The sequence below is a fragment of the Lagopus muta genome, chromosome 5 (genome assembly GCF_023343835.1).
Source record: "Lagopus muta isolate bLagMut1 chromosome 5, bLagMut1 primary, whole genome shotgun sequence".
NCBI classification, from domain to species: Eukaryota; Metazoa; Chordata; class Aves; order Galliformes; family Phasianidae; genus Lagopus; species Lagopus muta.
In genome coordinates, this window is record NC_064437.1 from 57,131,410 (window position 1) to 57,149,896 (window position 18,487).

At 41.3% G+C, this 18,487-nt stretch overlaps 1 protein-coding gene across 1 annotated transcript; it reads left to right on the plus strand.

Annotated features, from left to right (window-relative positions):
- The first annotated feature begins 275 nt into the window (after positions 1 to 275).
- Positions 276 to 18,487, plus strand: TECTB (tectorin beta). Its single transcript, XM_048945883.1, has 10 exons — positions 276 to 10,430; positions 12,165 to 12,355; positions 12,755 to 12,897; positions 12,985 to 13,057; positions 14,042 to 14,145; positions 14,221 to 14,304; positions 14,458 to 14,620; positions 16,186 to 16,255; positions 17,412 to 17,444; positions 17,896 to 18,487. The coding sequence occupies exons 1-10, from the start codon at positions 10,355 to 10,357 to the stop codon at positions 17,967 to 17,969; spliced, it is 1,011 nt and encodes a 336-aa protein (XP_048801840.1). The 5' UTR covers positions 276 to 10,354; the 3' UTR covers positions 17,970 to 18,487.

Below are 18,487 nucleotides of genomic sequence, written 5' to 3' on the forward strand. Positions count from 1 at the left end.
ATAATTATTGTAGATTACATGGCTATATATAGCACTAAGAAACTATTACAAAGGCATTTCACCATACAAGAATTATCTTGTCCACTAGTCAGGATGCTCCCAACTTTGATGTAGAGATAAGAGGGCAAGAGGGGCTGCCCCATTTCATGCATCCTGTGCAAATATGTGAGGCAACAACTGGTCTGCATCAGGGAAGATCGGGGCAGGTTTCCTTCCACACCAGGGAAATTTCCCTGATAGTAATAATAATAGTAATGAAATATCATAGTAATGAAATATTTTTCATAGTAATGAAATATCAGGGTGCACTTTCTTTCCCCTATGAGCACATATGATTTCCGAGCAGCAAAACTCAGGCTGCAGACGGCCTTCACTTCATGAGAGCATAGTTAGACAAAGACTAAGGGGTCCAGGCTGGCTTGATAAAGTGCAAACCCATACCCAGCAACAGTCTGGTGCCAAGGAGCCATGTTAGTTGATCATCTATCCGCCAACCAATGTCTCCCAGGCTGCAGAGCCTGGCTTCACTGATAGCCAATTTACAGAGAGATAAGCAGAGGCAGGAGAGCAAGGGGAAATCACTGCTGAAACCCTGCACAAAGTGAGAGTGTGCTGGAAGGAAAGGCTTACAAACAGAACCTCACACAGAAGCGTAGTGTAGGCAAGTCAAGAAGTGGAGACCAGACAAGTACCAGTATTCAGAAAGATCTGGATGACCAAACTTTTCTCACATCCAGAGTGATGTAGGCCTTGATCAAGTCTAATTTAAATTACCAGGTAATAAATTATGTACGTTACTAGTTAATTAATGTATCCCCAATGATTCAAGGAAATCACATTTGTCTTTATATTGTGACTTGCTTGCCGTGTTGAAACAGCAACACTAAATAATTGTCTCTACAGATAATGCAAATAATCAGAATAGGCCAATGAAAAGTTCAAGGGATGGAACAACACTCAGGTGAGGGTAAGACACCTTCACCAGATTTAATAGGACTTAGTCACTTTGCTTTGCCATCACGTGTTGTTTACAGTACACCACTAACACCACCTCCTGGCCAACTGGTGTCTGGAGTTACATCTCTGTAATGGTCTCTGAAAACCTGGAAAGGAGGACACTGCAAATATAGAAAATGCTGTCTTTGCAACATTTTATATTCGTGAACCTGTGACTTCACACGTGCCAAAATACTACACTCCCCCCAACACACACACACACACACACACTTAGATATAAGATGCAGATACTTCAACTTCATTATTTTATTTTTCAAAGAGTTTCCTGCCAGAGGTATCAGAGAAGTGTGAAAACAGCTTACATTTGCAAAAGTAACCATTGATTCTGGTAGGTTTTAACAGAGGCTAACTGAGAAAACAAAAAAAAGCTGAAATAAAGGAAAAGCTTTAACAGATCCTCTTTCAAGATCTTAATTTCAGCATTTTAAACTTCAGACACTCACAATATCTGTAATGGACCTTCCCCACTCGATGTTAAGAATGATTCACCATTCACTTTTTTTTTCTCCATATGTTTTTCAGATATGAAGATCATTCAAAAATGCAAAGAGTAACCACTGAACTTCATTTGCTTTTAGCACAGGCAACAAAGGACAGGTTTGTCCTGTTGTCACTCATTGACTTTATCCAGCTGTTTTCAAGCATTTAAAAGGCTTTGACATCTTCTTGATCTTTAAAACTCTTAATATTCTCCAGTTGTGAAACATAGCATGTCAAGGACTTACCTTGGAAACTGCTCAGGAGTTATTGCTCATATATGTTAGTTGTCCCAGACACTTTCATTTCAAGATCATTTAAGACCTGACTCAAGAAAGATATCTTCTTAGCTTTGACTTTAAAGACCACATTTTTTACAGAAAAATGTACAGAATCAGTAAACTGTGTTTTTGCTTTTAAATTAGGCCAGGAACACGGGGTCAACTTCTCATTTTAGCTAATCCTAGAATGAACAACCAACAGCAGATGCTCCTGCGACATTAGCAGCCTAATAAATCTGGAGTTTCCAGCACAACCTGTCCTGGAGAAATCAGTACTTGGAGGAGTGCAACTCTATGAACCCCTTGGAAGAAATCAGATTATTATACTCTTGAGGGATTCTCATAGAAGAGAACTTCAGTGTCATGTTTAGTAGAACAGTTTGTAGGAAATATTACTTGAATGTCTCTGGTGTGTTGTAAGTGCAGACATTTTACAGATCACCACAGTGCTCTGTTCAGCCAGCTTGGATTGAAATATGTCTTTCTGTTGAATACATAATTCGCCCAATTGTGTTAATCATTCCATGAACCACACTAGAAGACTGAAATAATCATTTGAAAAGCTAGTGGATAATATACTTAAGATCATCATACAAAATGGTCTAATTGATTTTCAGTCAGTCAAAGCAACATCAGCTACAGCCCATTAGGAGAAAAAGAAAAGGTGACATCTTCATCAATCTTGGCTATCAGAGGAAATCCGTGAAAATCACTGAAGAGTTTTATGTGGGTAGCAACAAAATCATCTCTTGCATTTGGTATTCCAACTATCCCCCTAAAAATCCTAATTTTAAGCAATCAGCTAGTTTAATCATAAAGAAAAAATACATGAATTCCAACCTGAGTGCCTCAAGTCTCTAGACTATTGCTCTGCTTCATCCTCACCACAAAGAGACAGTAACATCTCTCTATTACCGTACAGCATGATGAATGGGAGAAAACATCTCAATGCATATCATCATCATAAATGTGTTGGGTGCAATTTTAAGAAAATTATATCTTATATGTGGTCTGAAATCTGGTCTGCTATCAATAGGAAATCCCAGAAAGCATCTTATTTGGAGGCTGAATGCATTAAAGACTCTCTCTTGTCAAATTGGGAAGAACTTTCCTTGACATTTGAGGGGGCAAATCCACCAGGATGCTCAGCTGACAACACAACATAACTCATCAAGTCATCATTAAAAAGCTTTAAGTCCCAGTTTGAATAGTAAACTGGCAAGAAGGGTGGTTTGGTTCTTTAGGTGGCAAAATAGCTTTTGAGATAAGCCAGGAGCTCTCTGTTCCAGATGTCATGGCCTAATAGTCAAGGCAAGACTCCTGCAGCTGCACAGAAGGCTTTTCTTATCCAACCAGCTTGCTTGGCTAGCTCCTTCTCCAAGCTATTTACAGTTTGAACGTCAGGGGGAAAATAAAAGCAGTATGGCCACATCAAGAGCCCTACAGTGGGCGTTGCCTTTCTGTAGCTCAGTTCTATCCGCAAAATAGAGATAATCGTACTATGTTCACAATAAGCAATATTATGATCACTTTACTAACACAGCACAAGCTAATTAATACAGGTAATTTTTATACATATAGCTCTTAAAGCCACGTAAGAAACCTTATAATTCCTTGTAAGAGAGACTGTCTCTAAGCATAATGCTACTGGCCTCCTGAAAAATCACCAACTCTTAAAAATGGGGACAATGCTGTTATAATGGAGACAGTGTGCTAAAAAAGTCGGTCTAAGAGCAAACTAGCAGGATTTTGTAGCTCAGGAAACCAGAACTGTGATTCTAATCAGCTGCTGTTATTGAGAGAAGAGCAGAGGTTTAGTGTCGGATTTGAGAGGGCAGAACTACAGATAAAGATTAATTCCTATAGAAAATGACTGAATCTTAATTCTTCAAAGGATAGGAAATGTAAACAGATTACGTGGACAGTCCATGTTTCTATACATATGAATGGTCATCCTCAAAGAAAAAATAACACGGTAATTGTAAACACGCTATTTGTACTCTTGTTTTAAGAGTTCCTGTTGGTGAGCATGATGAAAACTCGTAGTTTTAGATTGCAGCTGGGATTTACAAAGCACACAGGCTCAGAAACTGTAGGAATAAATGAGGATAAAAGGCACTCAAAGTGTAAAGGTAGCTTTCTACCACATGAATAGGGTCACACATGAATAGGTGCTAATCCATTTCTAGAACCCAGTTTTTGCTCATCCTTTATGTATGCAATCATATCCAAATCCCACCAAGCAGCTTTGTAATTCAGCTGGCTGAGACCACTGCAGGAAGCTGGAGGTAGTCTCTGCAGCTCAGTTATGGCTAGAGGTGTTCCGGGGGGCCTGAGTGGACACAGACGCTTTCAAGTTAGGGTTGATTTGTCTGTAACATTATTATTATTATTAATTATTATAATTATTATTAATTCCTCACTGTTTTTCAGCCCTTCTGTAGCCAAGCGTGTAGACATGGTGAGCAGCATTATTTATGGCCATCATGGCCTGGAACCAGTCAGAAAAGCAGACAGCTACTAATGGAGTATCTCAAAGCTGCAGCGTTGTAACCCAGCCCACGCTCAGCAACATGATGCTGCTGCAATCCTCCCAGCACTGGTGTCCAGGAAAAAAAAAAAAGAGTATTACTGGAACATGAGGAGCAATGGTTACTGTGTCAGAGCACACTGCCAACCTGAGAGAATTAAACGAATGAGTGACACAAAGAGTCCATTCTACCTTCTTTCTCACCTTCCACTAAAAAACCTTCCCCACCTCCAACACCAACTAGAGATCAAGACCTGTTGTTGAGATAACATGAGCTGAAAGGCTTACAAGGTGTTATACAGCATGGCACGTTTGAGATCCAAAAAAGCACTTAGAAACTTCAAAAGCCATGCAGGCCAAATTCAGGTGATTCCAGAATACTAATCCCCAAACAACATTATTCCTCTGAAAAATATTTAACCTTACGCTCAACAGAAAATCCCTGCAGTTCTGCTCTGCCGTGTACAGAGAGACACAGCAGCACCAATTACCGTTGAGTACAGAAGCCAAAGCCAGTCTTTCTTTACAACATCACTGGATAAGACAGGCCTGGTGATTAGAGTCCTTGCACTTCCAGCCCATCAAGTTTAACGCTGTTTTTTTCCTGAAATACCCTGACATCCACATAGGAGTTAGCTTTGGCCACTCAAACAAAATGCTAAGAGCACTGTGCCAACTAGAGCAGGATCAGGCATGTGTACAGGAGAGCACACAGGGTCCTTCAGCTTCCAAGGCAGACAAAAAATAAACATGAAGCCAAGCAGAGCAACATGCCTAGCTCTCAATCTGGATGCCCTCACACAACATTCAGCCCCTTTGGAGATGCCCTTGAGTATCCTCCAGGTCCTGCTCCGAAAGATCACGAGTCTCTACAGGTCCTGTGGCACAGCTGCAGAAACCTTGGCCTCCTTACAGCTCCAATGAATGCACTGCATGCCTGGTTAAAGCAAGGGAATTGAGCATCTTGCAAGTTTAGGCATCTCCAGAAGAAGCAAGCAGTCCAAGGATGGCTGTGGTCTCACGTGATCAGTGTAAGTCATCAGTAGCAGTCTCACATGACCTGCTTTGCATGTCTCATGCCCTCATTAAATCAAGCCCAAAGCCCTTAACCTAAGCAAATAGTTGGCTCTGGGACAGCCCATAAGGAAATAGGTAAAACAAAACACTTACCTGAAGTGTTTTGGCGTGAAGGAAACTCAGCTGGAAATCAATGATTTTTTCCAACAGTAGAGAATTCAAGAGAAAACTTAGATGGACAAGCTTCTGAAGAATATTACTTTGAATTTGCTGGCAAAACTAATCAGCAGCAAGCATTCAAATATACACGATTATTTCCTCAACCACAGCTCTGCAAGCTGTAAGATTTCCTGCTGTGAACATCAGTAGGAACGCGCTGGACATCAGAAATGTGAAGGGAATGGTTCCTCAGCTGAGTGTATGCTCAGCCACACCCCAGGTGCTGCACGTCCCAGCAGCAGTGCTGCTCGCTTAGCATATGGCTGCAGATGATAGTTCACAAGTTATGAATCAGCATTGCGTAGTTATACAGGTGATACACAAAGCAATTTAGAGCAGGAAGCCATCACTTCCAATGCTCCAAAACTGTATTTCTGATTTTTATGTCTCTTTCTCCCACAATTACGTTTTCCTCTGACTTCATCTGCTACTGCTTTGATTTTGGGCAGTTATTGAAGAATGTGAGCTACCTGAGGATGTATGGGTATGGGGTACAGATGGGTGCCAGGTGCTCTGTTATGTGTGAGCACAGTTCTATCATCTGCTCATTAAGGCTGAAACATCATGTGCTAAAATGAGTGACCAGCCACATGCCGCAACTGACTAACTACTGGGCAGGTATTTATTCTATGAAATGGAAAACAATGCTGAAATCCATAAGGTACTTACAAGTCAAGGCAACAAGTCTGCCAAGCACAGCCCACTCTAGACGTAGGATCCAGAACAGACTGTAGCAACTCAGTTGCGTGATTCCATAACAGAACCCTTTAAGTCATATCAAGCACAGTACAAATACACCCCCTGTGCTTCTGGACCCACTGAGCACATCTCCACACTTGTATTGTAAAGGCACCCCTTATATCAGATGCAACTAAGAATGCCAGGTTTTGGTGCATGATCGGAAACACTATGGCACTTTTACAGCACATGGCAACTTCCAGTCATCAGGTTTCACTCCTAGAGTCAGTGAAACACCTCCACTGCTTCTCATTACCCTATGAAGTCCTTCCATAAAATTAAGTTCTTCAAGTTCACTGTCTTTTCCAAAACAATAAAAACTGAATGTCACAATAAGTTTGCAGATTCTAAGAGCAAAACCTCAATTTCTCCATGTAAGAACCAGACAAAAGATATTCGCACAGCTTTCAATCACAACCAGAGGAACAAAACTAAAGAGACAAACTGCCCTTGTAGGCAAAATTCACAATAAGGCCTTCATTTGCTCTTTGACAAAAATCTTTAGAGATACTTAGATTGCTGAGATTATTCAATGGGCTTGGAAAGAGTCAGGGAAATGCAACAAACCTCAATGGCCTCCTTTGCAAATTTAATGGCTTTCCTTTCTCTGTGATTCAATTACTGAGAGAAACCTAACCCTTCCCCAAGCCGTCACCTTTGATCAGAGCAGGTATCCAATGCTGTTCAGTTTAGGTACATTTTGTGCTTTTTTCTCATGCAAATGTAAATTGCTGTAGACCAGATGGCACTTTTGCCAAATTCGTTTCATAGATTTTAGTCTGTTTTCTACCTTTCACCTAAAAGGAGTATTATGCACACGGAGATTGCTTTTCTGTGAGAAGATAATGAGAGATTTGTTTTCTTTCAAAAGTTACAAGATTAGATCTAGCTTGAAATAATTCCACTGAAACCTGTAGCATTACATCAGTGATTATTTAATTGCATCATTTGATTAAAATAATAGAATAACAAAGACAATCTGTATTTCAGCTATTAGTATTGTGGTGAAGTTGCATCGTTTTTAGCAAAATATTTACACTAATCATCATCAAGTTTAGCCAAATATTTCATGCTCCAAATTAGTCCTGCAAGACCCACAAAATCCAATCCAACCCCAAGGCTGAAGCTGATCTCCTGAGCTTGAAGAATCAGTTTGCACACGAGGCCTTTTTCATGTACAAAGTTGCAAGTAAACCTTTGCCTTGTTCCTGGTCTGTGAAGGCTTGCTAGCAGAGTGGTTCAAAATGCCTTACCAGCTCCCAGTTCCCAGTTTTAATCCAAATGCACAGGTACACGCACACACACACACAAAAAATAAATGAACACTTACACTGTCTATATTCAGCCACAGCTGGGAGTTAGAAATCGAATTTGGGCTTCGGTGCCTGCAGAAAGATTGCTTGTAAGACTATAAGACAGATTCATTGAGTTAAATTTTCCTTATTTTAGAATTCCTAATAAGGATAATCCCTAGCTAGAGCAAATCAAACAATTTATGAGCCTCTGTTCTTGTTCAGTGGATTATTCTTTAATTCAATTAAAATAAAAAAACAAACTCTAACCAAGAGTGTTTATCTGTTTGTACCTCTTTAAGTAATCTCATTAAACTGGTATGTGATGGCTTGTGGAACCTGACCCACAAGTACAGAGGGAGCAGCCTATTTAACAAGATGCAATCCTTCTGATGCTTCAGATCCATGTGCAAGTTCATTATCTGAAACAAAGCACAGACTTTTAGTGGCTTTTTAAACTTTCTTCAGGGCTTTGAATAAGTTTGCCAGAATTAGAAGTCACTCCAATTATGTATTAATATTTTCACATCTTTGTAGATTCACCTTCACACCATCATTGCTGGGCAAGAATTAGCATCCCTTACAATGCACTGCATCTATAGCCATGTTGCAAGCTCCATGGCATTAGCTAAGACTCTTCATGGTCTGGATTTAGGGCAGCAAATGCTCTCGTGGAGGTGGGCTCATACATCTCACTGGTTCTTCTCTATATGGAGCACCCACAGGAGAACTGAACCTGCGTAGTTCAATATTTCAGTTTAAGATCAGAGCTGCTGTGCTTTTCTGTTCCGCTTCTTCCTGCGAAAACCTTTCTACTGCATGACCCCCCTAACCCAAAAGCCACTTGGAAGAAGACTCACATTAAATTCTGCCAGAAATGAGGCAGAATTAAACTCTTCCCAAATGGAAAACTTCACAGAAGGGGCCACTAAACTCAGCTCAGAGGAGCCACAGGACTGGATCCATCACTTGTCATTTTTATGACTTGTCATTTTTCTTTAGTTCTGCAAAACAGCATCACACTCAAGTCCTTTTCCTAGGTCTGTCACCACAAACAGGATGCTATGGGTCACATGAAAATCTACTATGACTGTCATGTGGCAAACACACAGCATGTGTCATAGTGAAGGCAAACTCTTTTGAATGCTCTGTACAGAGGTGAATTTTACACTGTAAAATAATGTGATGTGTAATATAGAAGTGTGATAAATATACACTTACATAATGTGATATTTAGCATATATTTTACAGTCCTAAATACACTTAGCATGGTGTGGTGTAACTATATAGTACAATGGAAATACGAAAGATCTCACCTAGACTCAGCTGTGGGCTTTTAGGAAAAATAAGCATGAGATAATTCCAACGGTGGCATATGATGCTGAAATTACTTCTGTCCATCCGCATGGCACAAAACATTGACCTTGTCAATAACTCACTTTAAGACGAACATCTAATTCCTATAAAGATCTTTTCACTGAGTTCTCTAAGGCAGCTGTGATTTTGTCACTGCAGAAATTCTACATTTTCATAAGAAACTTGGAAAAGAGAGAAATTATGTCAGTCATACACCTTCAGCAGGTTTCTGATATTTCCAAGATCTGCTAAAAACAAACACCACAGACTAAAGAACTCAAATAGCAGCAACACAGTCCCATCTAAGGGAAGGGAATTGCTTTTCTATAACTTTTTTTTTCCTCCCACAGTGGACAATACTGGCGGGCTGAGATTTAACCAGAGATGGGCTCCTTTTACAAGATTGCTTATATAAAGCGGAGATAACGCCAGCTGGGTTCATTTGAAAGAGGACATCTTGGGAAGAGCAGGCAAAGCAGCTACTGGAATAAGACCGCAATGAAAATCTGAAATACTTAATCCCCTCCTCTCTTGTAGGTATTGTACTTCATTTACAGCAGAATGCATAGGATTATAATTAGAAGGGGTTGCCTCTGAAATGTCGTGCGTGTGCTTTTTATAAATGTATTTAGAAAGAGGATGAGTGAAAATGCTGAAATTGATTTCTTTTCGTGGGAATACTTAATGGGCAGGACTTTCTCCTTTACCTAAATTATACTGCTTAATTCTGACACTGTGCTCAGTAATGCAGATATGAGGGCAGATGCTGGAGAGTGTCTGTAAGGGCAAAAATAGGAGCACAGCAGTCCCAGCCCCAGCCCTGTGGGGTGCTCCGTGCTGAAGCATGTTTCTGTTCTCAGGAACCAGCTGGCAGGGCTGAGGCCTGCAGCGGAGATGGAAACAACAGCCACACAGGATAATTACTGCTAAACTTACAGTTTTCGGAACAGAAATTGTAACAATTTAAAAAGTTAACAAGAAGTTAAGATTATATACTTCAGGATAGACATCAACACAGAATAATTTTTGCATTACATTATTCAGCACAGTATGTATGTTAGTTGCATAGTATTTCTTCTAGTAATTTTTATTGTCTCTTTTTTCAGCCCTCATTGTTTCAGTTTCCTTTAGGTTATACTAACGTTTCAGGTTTAGATTCTTTAAAAGAACAAAAATATCCTAGAGTAACTTTAAATCAGCTCTAAACTGAAATAGTAGAACTGTCTAGTAGTGATCCATCGATAAGAGTATCTTGGAAATTCATGTCTTTTTGATGCAATGAAATTGGGTGACAATATCAGCAATCTTATTTATTTCTCTCTGCAAGACTGACAAGTTTAAATAGTAGCCAGTTTAACAGTTTCATGTCTTCCAGTTGAGAAGACAAATTCAGCTTTTTTCCCTGTGTCCTCAGGTCATTGCAAGAAATGGTGGCTGTTACTATTTATCTGATGGTCATCTTGGCTCAAGCTTTTGCGGGGCCCTGCACTCCAAACAAAGCAGGTAGAATTACTCATGTCTCCCAAGCTCTTTTCTTGTATTTTATCTGCCAAAGTGTTGTTTTCCATTTAAAGCTGGTTGTTTTTTCTTTTTTTTTTTTTCCCTTTAGAGTTAAACTGTAGGTTCTGGAGAGTTAACCCTCATATTTCTTTTATCGATTTATTTCTAGCTAGCATAGTAAAGCATGCACTACTAAGGTTCTACCTCCCTATAGAATTAGGATGCATCCCAGAATTAGGATGAATAGAATTCAGATGTAAGATGGCAAATAAAAGAGCAGCAATTAGAAATTGGCCAAAATAGCCACAGTTAGTGCTGCTGACCTCTGCTGCCTGAGCTGGGTTTTAGCCCTCCTGACTGCAGTCTGATGACTGGTGCTGAGTGAGCGAGCTGGGCTGAGCTTCTGAACACCACTGCTATATTTAAAAACATAATGATCATCATTGAAGCCGAGGCCCTAATTACACTCTGATTTCTGCCTAGATGCTCAAATGATCTGGTGCCAGACAAAATTTCAATGTAGAATTCACTAAAATTAAGAAACGTACTTTAAGAAAGTGTTGGAATATGCCTCAATAGAGAGTCTTTGCACTGAATGTGTGGCGTTTTTGTATATAATAATAGACCAGCGTATGCTACTGCCAGTAACTTCATGGTATATTTTAAGTATTTGGCCCTCTCTCTACCAATTTCAGTGCCCTCTCTTGCACAAGGAGTTTCTCAGAGCTAAGGACCTTCCACAGTTGTGAAGTCACCATCTCTGACCACCAACACAAGCAGAACAAGTCTGCATTTGTTGATTTGAAAGAAGTAACCTAGCAAGGTCCCTACATGATTTTCCACACATAAATCCCCCAACTCCTGTGTATTCTCCAAACTCCTGCAAGCACAGGAAGGCTGAAGAGTCAGGCTTTTATCATAAAGATGAGAGTGTTGGAAGTTTTACAATAGACAAGCAGTTCTGGGCAGAGTGTTTTTTAAGGCAGTAATTGGCATTCTTTCCCAATTTTCAGTTCACTAGTGTTTAGTCAGTATTTCCTTTTGAATTCACATCACATCCTCAAATTCACGCTGCCTGATTCTCTTCGAAAAAGGCTCAAATCTTCTGACATGACAAAGCAATTAGTCTCAGTTACAAAGTTCAATATTTGTTATTGCTATAGCAGTAACCACTCAAGGAAACAAACTGCAGTGCTATTAGCTATCACTGTTAACAGGGCTAAGCTTCTCAGTTCTTACCTTCTAACATGGAAATTGTAAAACTTGTGTGCACTGGCCCCTCTAGATCAAACACTGCTACAAAAAAATGCAAATCTATTGCAGCCTAACAAACAACTTTGCTGATATTATCTTTACAGTGCCAGTGTCATTCCACCAACAGCAGCCAGCTCTGCAGCTCTGTAATCCAACATGACATTTCAGTGCAGCAGTTCTTCACCTCAGTGTCTTTGTTCCTTAATCAGCTGCTCCAGAAAGCTAAAAAACGTGCATGAAGTTCAGTGTTGATTAGAAAGCAAGGACAAAACTCATTCAGGGAGGACTGAATTTAACAACCCTGAGGTCAGTTCTGCGTAGCACACACTGTTCCCATTCCCCTGCTGCTAACATTAGGAGACCTTCCAGCAGATGTTCCAACCCACAGGATTTAAATCCCCGTGGAAAGCAGATGTGCAGACTTGTCTTTTTGAAAGAAAGGCACTCCTGAATGTCACTCTAGGCATACTGTTTTCCTTTCAGATGTAATTCTGGTATACTGCTATCCTAGAACCATCATTACAAAAATTCCGGAGTGTCCTTATGGATGGGAGGTCAATCAGCTGGCACTTGGAGGCATTTGTTACAATGGGGTCCATGATTCAGGATATTACCAGTTCACAATTCCAGACCTGTCACCTAAAAATAAATCATACTGTGGGACGCAGTCAGAGGTAAGACTTTCAGACCAATGTTTCTGACCAAAGCTCAGCCTGAGCAGGGTTCAGGAATTGGCTGGATTCACTTGAAAGTGTCCTTTTGGTTCCAGTGGGCTTTAAATACTGATGAAGAGAGGGCAATTTGGGTAGGGCCTCTTTGTAGATATAGAAGAAGAAGGAATTAAATAGTCACACTCTGCATCTACTGGCAAAATGCACACAGGTTTAGTGCTATTAGCCTGTGTGCCTGTCACCCACTTGTATACATACACAGAGTATGAAAAGCTACAAAACCATGTTTCTTTAGGAATGCTGTTTTGTCACAAGGTTGAATCCTCATATTTCAACATGCCAGGTCGCCTGGTGCCTCAAATGGTCACTGTTGCATACATGTTTCTGTTTTCCCACCTACAGTTTAAGAACCCTGTTTATCACTTCTACAACTCCATCGTTTCCAATGACTCCACAGTGATCGTGAAGAGCCAGCCTGTGAATTACTCATTCACCTGCACGTACAATGCCAACTACTTGGTGAACCAGGCTGCCTTTGACCAAAGGTAAGCCTTGGTCTGGCAGTGAGGCTCACTCCTTTTTTAAACCCCACGTTTCACTCATACAGAGCCATGTGGTTTTTACATCCCTAGGGTGGCCACCGTCCATGTGAAGAATGGGAGCTCTGGCTCATTTGAAAGTCAGTTATCCCTCAACTTCTACTCTGTAAGTGTTCTTTGTCACTCAGCTTTTTGCCTTCACTTACCACAAACTTCAGCGAGAAAAAAGGGCTGCTGCTCCTGACTTCTGCATGTCACGGAGCACATTACCAGCCCACAGCAGATCATTAAAGCATGGTTTGTACAGGTCCTTGTTTCCAGTGATTAACAGGGATGTGACTTAAACTGAACAGAGAAGACACATGCCAACTGTTCGTCCAATTCCTCCACATGTGGCAGCTTTTTTCTGCTGACTGGTACATTTCTAACATGCTGACAAGTTTTATAAAGAAAAAAGCAAAACTTGTTGGTAGCCTCACTCAAAAAGCAGCACCATGCACCTACAGACACAGCCACTATGACATTGTCTCTGTAAGACTAGAAAAGCTCTGCATGTCCCTTGCAGCCTGCTTCCTTGTCCTCTCATCTGGCAGACATTTCATGTTCCCCAGAGATCCTGCTGGAATTTTGCTTCCAGCTTCTGTCCCTGGATATCAGGCTGATCTTTTGAAGCATTCCTCTCCTCCCCACAGCTACTTCATGCTGCTCCTGATCTTTTCCCATCAAAGCACACTCTAAAGCACCAAAGCAGATAGAAAAAGCACAGCTACTTCATTCAGATACCCTCAATGTGACCAGCCCCATTCCCACTCCATACAGTCATCTCCAGTGCCCCACTCCTACCCACTTCTCCCAGCAGCTCTGGTTCACAAGGGCAGCAGCCTCAGGCCCACTTCCCACTCATGCTCTCATTCTGCACATGCCAATCAGCAGCAAATTCTGCCACTTATTGCTATTACAAGCCAAGCATCACCAAAATTGCAATAGTCCTACTACTAAACACAGATTTTGGAGCTCGCAGGTGGTAAGTACCCAGGCTTCTGGAACCCATCTCTCTAGACCTGTCTGAAGTTGCCATATGCCTCTGTTTTGCATGGTGCTTGTAATGTATGATGCTTTTTTCTCTCTCTTTCCCCCCCCCCCCCCAAAGAATGCCAAGTTTTCAAGTATAAAAGAAGCCCCTTTTGTCGTTGAAACATCAGAAATTGGTTCTGACATATTTGCTGGCGTGGAAGCTAAGGGCTTAAGTGACAGGTATGTGAAGAAAGGGATGACAATAAATTGGTAATCGGGATGCTGTGCGCTGATTTGATGCTTTTGCCTCCCCAGGTTCAAAGTTGTTCTCAACAACTGCTGGGCAACGCCCTCCTCAGAGTACTTCTACCAGGTGCACTGGCCTCTGATCACCAAGGGGTAGGTGCTGGTGGGCCTGGGGAGCTGCCCTACTGTTTCCCAAGCACACAAAAGTAGGAAGTGGCCCAAAGGTGGGGAAATGCCTTCACCAGACCGTGACCTGAGGACACAATTCACAAGTCAAGATCTGACATTTCTCCACATACAATACAGGTGTGCCTCAGACTTCTCCATTATCGTCCACGAGAATGGGAAAACAAACCGTGCAACGTTTCAGTTTAACGCTTTCCGCTTCCAAAATATCCCCAAGCTGTCCAAGGTCTGGCTGCACTGCGAGACGCACGTGTGCGACAGCGAGAAGTTCTCCTGCCCAGTGGTAAGGCCTCCCTCCAAGGGAAACACACAGAGCTAATTTCAGACAGAGGGTGATCCAGGGGCACGCCAGGTGAGGAGCAGGCATTAGATAGAGCCACCACTATGCATTAACCCGAGTGGTGGGCTGTGCACCCTGATCCCTATCATGCCATGGGCACTGCGTGCAGCATTGAGCAACCTGTTTGGAGGTATTGAGAAATAATGCAGTCATTTTAAAACCTCAGTTTTTGTCAACATTGCAGACTACTGCTCCTGTTTGGCAGACATCTATAGCTAAACAAAAGCCTAAAAAAATATGAGAAAGTAGAACACATGCCACTGCACCATATATTTCAGTGCTGAGGGCAACCTAGTTCAAAGCTTGCCTCTGCTCAAATAAAACCTCCCAGACCTTCTTCCTAGAGAAAGTTCATCTCTGCTACCCCACAGCAAGTTACTATTATTGGAGCTGTCTTCCTCTGCAGGAAATACATAAGCGGTCATTGGAGCAGGAACACTGGGATCATAGAGCAGGTTTCTGCAGCCTTAGGTGAGAATGAGAGGGAAGATGCTATGCAGGCGTGCTATTTTGCATTAGGATCACGTACCAATCACACCAACTGATGCAAGGGTTACTAAGCTATCTTTCTTTAAAGACTTTTCTACCTCCTTCAGGAAGTCAGGGCTTCATTATTCCTTCTCTTAGCCCATGATTATGTCATTGCCATAAAGTGAAGTTGAATTTTATTTCATCTGAAATGAAAGCCCCAAATACTCCTTGGCCCACAGACAGCTGTATCAGCAACAAAGATTTTTTTTTGCTGAAGAAGAGAAAACATAGTTGTTCATAACTGTTCAATTGTTCATAACAATTCTTCTTTCTAAACCCCTCCTCACTACTGGTGCCACTATAAGATAGCGGCCTATTACCCAGTACCAGCACTAAAAAGGGGGCACTAGCTTGTGCAGAAGCCACAGGTCTGATAAAAATACATTATTAGAAATTTCAAGTTTCAAAGGCAAAAGAAAAAAAAAATACAGGATTAGATTTTGTTCTTTGTTTTTAAAGGCTTTTTTAAACTTCTTATCCAGTCACATATCAGGGTGAAAAGAAAACATCACACAGTACTCCAATAAAGACCTTGTCAGCTGTAACAAGAGATGTTAGATCTGGATAGATGATGATCTGAATGGAAGGGATTTGGTGCTTCCTCTTCATATTCAATGAAGAATAATTACAATAAACAACAACAGAAGTCTTCACAGAGGTCATAGGTTAAATAGATGGAGCTCAGCTACCCCTTTCCTCTCCTTGACAGGAGGCTTGTTTGAAACTGCATGGGAAGAGCAGCCCACTGACAGCCACTATACACACCAAAATCCTCATCCAATACACAGCAAAAGCTCTCCTTGAGCACCAAAAAACCTCAGTGACTACAGAAAAATAGAAAATGGTCCCTAGAAAACACCCAGCAAAATTGATACAGGTTTCATTTACTTGATCGAAAACATGAGAATTGGATTTGGATGTACACATAGGTATTTTAATTTTGCGGGGTATACATGGCTTTCTCTTTGATCCCTTAGACGTGCGACAAACGAAAGCAGCGCATGGAACAAACCGGAGGTGTTTTAGTGGCGGAGATCTCTGTGCGCAGTAAGTGGCCGGGTTCCTGAGGTGGTGCTCCCTTTGGGAAGCAGTGAACCTCTACACTGGGGGTCGTGACAGGTTGGCTCAGTTGCATGAAGAATATAGAGATGTTATAATTATGAAATAAACCAGACAGTTTGGTTAAACGGGTTACAATAACAAAATGAGAATAGATAGAATGCTTACCCGCATCCTGGGCTCGCTGCAAAACTCCAGAGGAGGGATTTCCAGAAGAGATCCTTTAAGAGTCAGCTCTTAAATAGATCTAGGAGAGGTGGAACCAGGCTCCATCCCTTCTGGCAGCACAGGTGAAGGCAATTCACCTGTGCTCCCATGAGTGACTCCTTGCTCGCCTCAGGTGATCAATCAGAGGTTCAGGCCGTGATTCAGCAGCTCCCATACACTCAGTGAAACTCTCTTCATTCTCAAAGTGAGTAGATGCACCCATCTGGCATTAATGATAAGTGACCAAACCACTTCCACAGCAAGTTAGCAATGTAAATCCTGATCACCCAAATTTGACCTCAGCAACAGCCCAGACAATCTCTGATGGGATGCATGTGAGTGGGAGAGAAGCCAGGCTTAGGAGCAACAGGAAAGCAGCACTGAGGCTTTCTTTGCACTTACAGTGGGTTCTTCACAGTAACCAGAAATCCAGCAGGTCAACCCTACGTGCCTGTCACTCCTAATGTGAACAGCCATCAATCCTTCCTATTACAAAGCAAAATAATTTACTTCCAGCTGCTGCCTTCTGGCAGTAGGAATTTCTCCCTGAGCTAGTTTGGTTCTGCAGATCCCGCACAGCTTTGGATACCAGTCCTCGGAACAAACTATGCCTAAATTATGCTTTCATTAAAGCCTTTCATACTGGTTTCACAACCACATCCACACCATCCTGTTAGCCAACATAAATTACAGATGCATATGGAGTGACATTATTGACAATCAGAAGGTTGCACCACTTAAAACACCACTAATTTTATAAAATTAAAGAACTGAGAGGATTCTTTTACAACTTCGGAGAGTAAAAGCAAGAGGAAAAAATACCCAGAATTTCCAAGTGTGGCCAAATTATCTGCTTTCATAGAGCACGTTAGCGCACTCTGCCCTATTTAAAACATGCCATTCAAATGTTATCTTTTTCTCTTATTTTACTTTACAGACAAAGGTTTATCCAGATTTTACATGCTCTCAGGTAAGCAGCAAAATACAACAATGATTATATCAATCCCAAATATGCATCCTGAGTGACTCTGTCAAAGTAACCTCCATAGCCCAAAGAAAGATTTGGTAAATTTTATAGTTTTGACAGAAGGAAACATTTGAAGATCAAATCTTATCTCTCTTTGCTTTCCTCCTGTAGGCACTTCCTTCAACCCAGACAATGAAATTGTATCAGTAACTTTTGATACTGAACAGTAATTTCTCTTCTTTCCACGCACTCTTCCCAAAAAGGAACAAACATGCTTTGCTGGGTTAACAGAGATGCTTGGAAAGCAATTCTATTTGGAGCTTGTCTGAAAGCCTTTTCAAAGCTTGTTTGCCAAAACCTGGTACAGTGACAGAGCCACATAAAGGCATGTAGTATTTTGGTAAGGGTGGGAAGAAAACATGAAAGGCAGCTGATGGTGAGTACTCACATTTAGTCTTTTTTTTTTCTTTTGCAGATGTTATCTTCCACCTGTTCTTCGCGATTGGCTTTTGTGCCATTTTATTATAAAACTCAGCTTAGCTGCGTTTCTTAACAGTTCCCAATCCTGGACCGGGACTTCTTTACTAAAGATGTTTATTTTACAGGAGAAAAATTAAAGTCACCAACAATCCTTGTGCACTGTTTCACCAGATAAATAAACCATTCCACGAGCCTTGTGTCTCTAGTATTGGAGAGCCCCAAAGCAGCTGTGCTCCTCCCAGATCCATGCAAACATTTTAAACTAGGGAAAATAAAACGGCTATGTATTTTATTGATGCCTCCTCTTACAGAGCTGTGATGCCAATAGTATTTGTTTCTACACAGAACATAAGGATATTCAAACTCTGCATTTTTCACTGCCAAATTTCCCTTCAGCATCCTCATTCCTTATCAGCCTCAGTGTTGTATCAGACTTCCCTTCAGGCCTGGTCTGCCAAGGCTATGAACACTTCAGTTTGATCTGTAGAGCCCCTCAATGCTAAGAAACCAACCTAGCAGTCAACAATGGCAGAAAATAGTGCCTTCTATGAAGCAATAGTTCAGAA